Below are 6632 nucleotides of genomic sequence, written 5' to 3'. Positions count from 1 at the left end.
TTACTTTTTGTATATAGAATGAAAATGTCTTCATTGATAGTAACATTCGCTATTCATTGTACAGTTAATGATAATATTAAAGAAATATTGTGTATATCAGTATTATTATTTACATTTAGGTGATGATATAGATGTTCAAAAATTACTGTCTATGTAGTGCATTTAAAAAATGTAAAGTAAATTTGGCTGAAGGATGTAGGAAAGTACTTTTTTATTGTTACAAATTAGATTTTTTTTTTATCATTCACTTGTAACTTGACATCTATGAACCTCGACTCGTATATAAATCGCCAGCAATGAACCTCCATTCACTCAGCCCAATTTTCCCCCAAACACTTCCACCTCGGAACCCATAACAATCCCTCAGCCAATGAGAATTCCCCGCCGAATTCGAAACGCATTCTGATTGGCTCCTGGCCCTCGTCTTGCCCCTCCTCCTTTCCAGCCGGGGTACTGGGGTCACGTGACAGGCCAAGGGTGCCAGAGGTGCGACTGCAACAAGAAGGGCAGCATCAGCCCCCAGTGCGACGACGCCACGGGCCAGTGTCGCTGCCGGCCCGGGGTGGGGGGGGCGCGCTGCGACGCCTGTCTGCCCGGGTTCTGGGGCTTCTCCAGCCAGGGCTGCAAACGTGAGTGGAATGAGGGCGCCACAGGTTTCAGTGTTTTTATTTATTTATTAGTATTAGTGTTTTTATTGGTATTAAAACTGTTTCATTAGCATGGTAATTTTAATCATTTTTCAATCCTCATTGTTATATTCTTTACAACGTTGTCACTGAAAACAAACGTTTAGCTTAAATGAATTCTGACTTTTCTCCATATGTTTCTCATGCACTGATTAGCGAAAAATTACCAAATAAATAAACGGATAAACCAAACATATTCCAAAAATACAAATGATTACGAAGAAAAAGAACACCAACTCCTATGAATCCCCAGCTTGACCCCCTCCTTCCCCCCGCCAGCCTGCGACAGGTGCAGCAGCCCCGGCCACTTCTGCGACCCCAACTCAGGGCGCTGCATCTGCCCCTTGAACACCGCTGGCGACCGCTGCGAGAGGTGCTCCCCCGGATCCTGGGACTATGACGCCACGCGCGGTTGCAAGGTAGGGTTGCAGTTGTGAGGGGTGTTATTAGGGTAGATTGTGTGTGATGGGTGAGTAAGGTGCGTACCTCGTGTGCTGTTTGAAGGTTGAATGTCAGGGAAGTATGGTGCGTTTGTGACTGCTTTTTCTGCTTTGTGTGTCTCGGTTGATTACAGTGTGTGTGTGTCCGTTCTGTGTATTGTGTGACAGATCGCGGCTCAACAGCTAACCCCTTTTCCCGCCCACAGCCCTGCAACTGCTCGGGCGCGGGAGCAATAACCAGCCAATGTGACGCCAGAACAGGCCACTGCGTCTGCAAGGAAGGCTACGAAGGCAACCACTGTGGCAAGTGCAAATTCGGGTTCTTCGGCTACCCGCTCTGTACCCCGTGCAGCTGCGACAAGGCAGGCACAAACCCGCACAACTGCGATAGCAAAGGACGTTGTCAGTGTGACGATGGTGGACAGTGCCCCTGTAAGGTGAGGCTTCGTTGAGGTTCGGTGGTCCGTCAAGAGATTTTCTGGCTAGATAAAGTTACGAGAGTGATGTCAATATACTTCAGAATTTTTTTCTCACAACAATTGCCATTCCATAACAGTTGTAAAATTCTTTTTGATTGCATCCATACACTTCCGAAAACAACTTATATTACAATCTTTATTATTATCTTTCTTTAGTGAAATTTTGAACACCCCTTTCACTGTCGCTATCCTTCTATAATAACCACAGAATGATTCTTACCCAAGCAAAACAATATACATGTCGTTTTTTTCCCTTTCTCCCCAGTCGAATGTGGAGGGTCGAACATGTGGTAAGTGTGTGGGAGGGACGTTTGGGCTTTCGGTTGACAATCCCACGGGTTGCACCAGCTGCTACTGCTTCAGGAGAACGGACCAATGTACTCAAGCTGACCTCACCTGGTCTCAGGTAGGGACCGTTTCTGGGCTTATTGTAGGGAGAGGGCTTTTGGAGGTGTGGTGGCTGTGTGGTTTTATTGAAGACTTTTTTTTTTATCAGGCTGATTTTAGGCAACGGTAGTGTTGAGAAAATGGCTGATGTTATTATGCTGACAAGTGTGATTTATTATATCAGACTTATATGCGGTATTCATCTTCGAACTAAATACGCAGAAAGAAAGTGGGGAATGAAATGGATTTGTGTATTATTGAGATTAAGAACTGTATTATTGAGAAATAGGATGTTATTGAGGAAATACGATATTAGTGAGAAAACTCAGGTGGGCAGAAAGGCATAATATTTGGATGATACACCAGCTTTATACATTAATGTGTATGTAAATTAGCATATTAAGTCAAACACCAACATGCACTCATGTAAATACAAGCTCACAGTGCACTCAAAGACCAATAAGCACATGCATGTGATTTTGCACACATTCCATCACACACACACACACACACTCACACCAAGAAATGCAAACAAAGACACCAATATTTGCCTTATCATGTGTATTAGAACACATTTAGGGTACACAGAAGAACATTCATACTGTCACCATCCATCAGTAATATTGGGTGACCTAGAAATTGGTGGCAGCAGTGGGATTATAGGTGGTTTATACAGTAACATTAACATATTCAGCCTTAACATTTTACATATTTAAGTTAGGGCAATCAGCTTATATCTGTTATATGCATGTAGTGCATTGCCTGGTATTCTATAAGATCCCCCTTGCATTCATCACTAAATTGTAGTTTTCCAATGTCATACCTCATTTGTTAGAACTAGCACCAACAGTATCACGGGGACACATATTTCCAGGCATCAGGAACATTATCTTTTTAGGTGCCTAGATAAGCCTTTGGATATGAGATAGAGGATATTTTCATTGATTCCAGAGTTAAAATCACTTGGATAGGTATTAGAATATGACTTACTGTAGTGTTTATATACTTTTTGTTAATCATCATTTAGAGGGAAGAGGATGAAGTAAAAACTTTTTTTTTTAACAACATATGAGGCAAGCATGCATTTCATGAGGAAATTTGTGTTGTCCAGACTTTAGCACCACTGCATATGCAATGAGCACCAGCCATCACCCACTCCCATCATTGCAAGTTGCATTGCCATGCATACCGTGTCACCCACCATCCCATTGCATCCTCTGCCACTTGCACAACCACCTTTGCAGCTGAGAACGACGGAACACCGGGTTTTGAACATCGAGTACCGAAGACCAGGGCATGGAGAGCGCCCTTTCCGCCCCCCCGTTGTGGTTTACCGTCCCTGGAACACGCAGGAGATATGTTACATCAATGTAATTACTACTGGATGTCCATCCCCCAAATGCTATTCATGGCCTTCTTAATCATATGTTTTATTTATTTCCTCTCTATTTGTTTTGATTCATGCACCGATGTGATTTTCTTACAGCTAATTGTTATGTATTTTTCTCAACTTGTTTCTCAGGATTCTTCTTGATATTTTATGTGAATGTTTATAATACATTTGATTCTCTCTGTCTACTCCTTTTTTATTGAATGTCTTGTCCAGCAGGTTTGCCAAAGATCTGTTACGTGTCCATCTTAATTTTCAGCTCTACTGCTCTCTCTGAATGTCTCCTGTTCCGCTGTGTATAACATATATTTTATGATGTGCATTTGCATTCGTCTTGCGTTTCTCATGAAGCTTGTTGAATTTCTTTCACACTATTTAGAACCATCTTTCAGTGTCTCCTTTTGTCGATATATCTTCTCACTGTCAAAGATACGAGCGCCAAGTCTGTGCCATTCGATCTGATTGCCTTTGAAAAGACGTTCCTTTTCAGTTTGAACCTTTCTCTGTGGGAAGAGTATTTTCCAGAGTATTTGTTACCCGTTTTAAGTTACTGCTTGATTAGAAAGCACTTAATTATTTTATTTACATACTTTTCGAATTACATTTTAGTTGTTCAGCTTGCACAGTTGTAGCCTATCAGCAAATTAGAGGATTCAGAGCTTATTTGAATATATTTCTTTTATGGAAATATCCTTTTCAAGAGCAAATGGTTGGCGTTAGTCTCAGTACAGAGTTTGGTACAAAACACTGTTCCTCATTCTTTGTAGATATTACTTGTATCGTGTTTACATGTCGTGCTAGTTACTTGATATGTCATTAACAAAACACATGTACTACATTCTATTCTTTTCCTTTTTCCTTATTTTGATACATGCAGACAATCGAATATATAGATATTTACTAACTATCAGTTACGATTATCACACATCTGGTATATAAACGCGTCTCAGTGAATATAAAGACAGGATGTCCAGACAAACCTACCTCTCATTCTCACGCATCCGTTTACGAGTGAAGACGCTGTTCCTCTGTCCCTCTTGACACGCAGCCCTCTTGCCTCTTCCAGCTCGCTCTCCCTGGCGAACGGCTCCTGAGCTTCGGCGAGGGAGAGACCAAGCTGAACGTGACCAACCAGCTGCACGTCATCCCGGGCACCGAAGGGAACGTGAAGATCGGCTCCAACCAGCTGTTCGACGCCCCCCTGTACTGGCAGCTTCCGCGGGAGTTCATGAGGGATAAGGTGAGGGGCGGGGAGGAGTGGGAGGGGGGGTTAGGGAGGTTGTGAGGGGTTGGATGTGTTTTTTTTGTGTGTGTTGTTGATTGGTTAGGGCTTAGGAGGCTGTTTTTGGGGGAGTTGTTGGTTGGTTATTGTTATGAAGATCAGATATGATTATATTTTATTACTGCCATTTGGTTATTCATTGAGTTGTAAAAAAGGAGAATAGAGTTGTATAGGAATTCGGGTATAGGTTTTCGAGTTTTTTTCCGGTCTTAATCGAATAATAGAAGCATGTGACGTAGTTGTGTACCTTGAAAATGTGCACAATGCAAAAAAAAGAAGAAAATAAGTAAATGAATGAGTAGAAAAATAATAAAAAATAAAAAATAAAATATCCACATTCACAATAATAAGAAAGCAAAAAACGAACATTAGATGACGTATGTGCAAGAAGAGATTTTTAACTAAATGTCCATTGATATTCTTGTATTAATTTAAAAGTCCTACCATTTCGAACCGAATAATGTAACAAAAAGAAAAAGAAAAAAAACAAAAAACAGAAGCAACCTTATATGTCCCATAAACTATCAGACCTACAAAAAAGAATATAAAAAAAATAACCGTTTTAGTTTCTGATCTGATGATGAGTCAAATCGCGTCCGAAACGTCACGCCTTCTAAATCTCCCTTCTCACCGTGAATGTATATTTTTTTCCTCGTGTTATTGAAAGCCTCCATCCTCCTCCTCCTCCCTCAGGTCCGCTCCTACAACGGCTACCTGCGCTTCCGAGTCCACAGCGAAGGAGGCAGCCGGAACTTCCCCGAACAGATCCTGCAGACGTATCCCTTGGTGTCTCTGCAAGGGAACTGGCAGCTGGTTCTCGAGTACTACCCGCCCGCCATTGCCTCGGACGGACGATACGAAGTCAAGTGAGTTAAAGGGGCTTTTTTGGGGGGTTGGTTTGATGTTGTTGTGGGAGGAGCGGTGGGGATCTGGCTCGTCTTTTTATGTTATTGTTTTTCATAATTATTGCCATTGTTAGGGGTTCTTGTGCGTTTGTTGTTGTTACTGCCATTGTTATTGTTATTATTGTTGTTGTTGTCATAAGGATAATAATAATGATGATAATAATGATAATAATTATAATGATAATAGTGATATTGATAATAATAACGATGATTATAACAAAATAAGATGATAATAGTAACAATGATAATTATATTAATGATCATAATGATTATTATTATCTTTATTATTACATTCAATATATAGTTATATTAATAATAATAATAACGATGTTATTATTGTTATTATTATCACTATTTTTAATACTACTACCTTTCTTGGTCTTCTTATCATTTTGTTTTTGTTATTTATAACTAAATTGCAAAGTTCATCTAAGATCATATTCATCATCCATTGATTGAGGTAATATGGTGAACTTGTCAAATTCTATCACACTCTATCACTTTTTTCCTTTTGTTTATTTTTTTTCAATTATATCTTTTATATATTTATTTTTTTCAGTTACATCTTTTATATTTTTATATTTCTTTCAAGTACATCTTTTATATTTTTATATTTTGTCAACTACACCTTTTATCAATTATCCTCTCCTCCCCAGACTCCACGAGGACTACTGGCGGCTGAAGAACAAGCCCAAGAAGGTCACGCGGGAGATGATGATGATCGCCCTGCAGAACATCCAGCACATTTTGATTCGAGCGACGCACGCGGCCGACGCCACAACCGCCTCGTGAGTTGTCTTTTTTGCGTGTGTTGTGAGTTGTTTTTTTTGCGTGTGTTGTGAGTTGTTTTTTTGCGTGTGTTGTGAGTTGTTTTTTTTTGCGTGTGTTGTGAGTTGTTTTTTTTTGCGTGTGTTGTGAGTTGTTTTTTTTTGCGTGTGTTGTGAGTTGTTTTTTGCGTGTGTTGTGAGTTGTTTTTTTGCGTGTGTTGTGAGTTGTTTTTTGCGTGTGTTGTGAGTTGTTTTTTGCGTGTGTTGTGAGTTGTCTTTTTTGCGTGTGTTGTGAG

At 40.3% G+C, this 6632-nt stretch overlaps 1 protein-coding gene across 1 annotated transcript in view; it reads left to right on the top strand.

The window, feature by feature from the left end:
- The window catches only part of LOC113823054 (laminin subunit alpha-1-like), a gene marked incomplete in the record, with an annotated part of 110976 nt that overhangs the window by 74944 nt on the left and 29400 nt on the right, over positions 1–6632 (top strand). The window contains 8 exon segments of the mRNA XM_070133315.1: positions 446–629; positions 966–1105; positions 1333–1563; positions 1871–2011; positions 3237–3362; positions 4449–4622; positions 5358–5530; positions 6226–6357. Of these exon segments, the coding sequence (XP_069989416.1) occupies positions 4611–4622; positions 5358–5530; positions 6226–6357 (317 nt within the window).

The sequence above is a fragment of the Penaeus vannamei genome, chromosome 18 (genome assembly GCF_042767895.1).
Source record: "Penaeus vannamei isolate JL-2024 chromosome 18, ASM4276789v1, whole genome shotgun sequence".
Lineage (NCBI taxonomy): Eukaryota > Metazoa > Arthropoda > Malacostraca > Decapoda > Penaeidae > Penaeus > Penaeus vannamei.
This window is presented reverse-complemented; position numbering and strand designations above follow the sequence as displayed.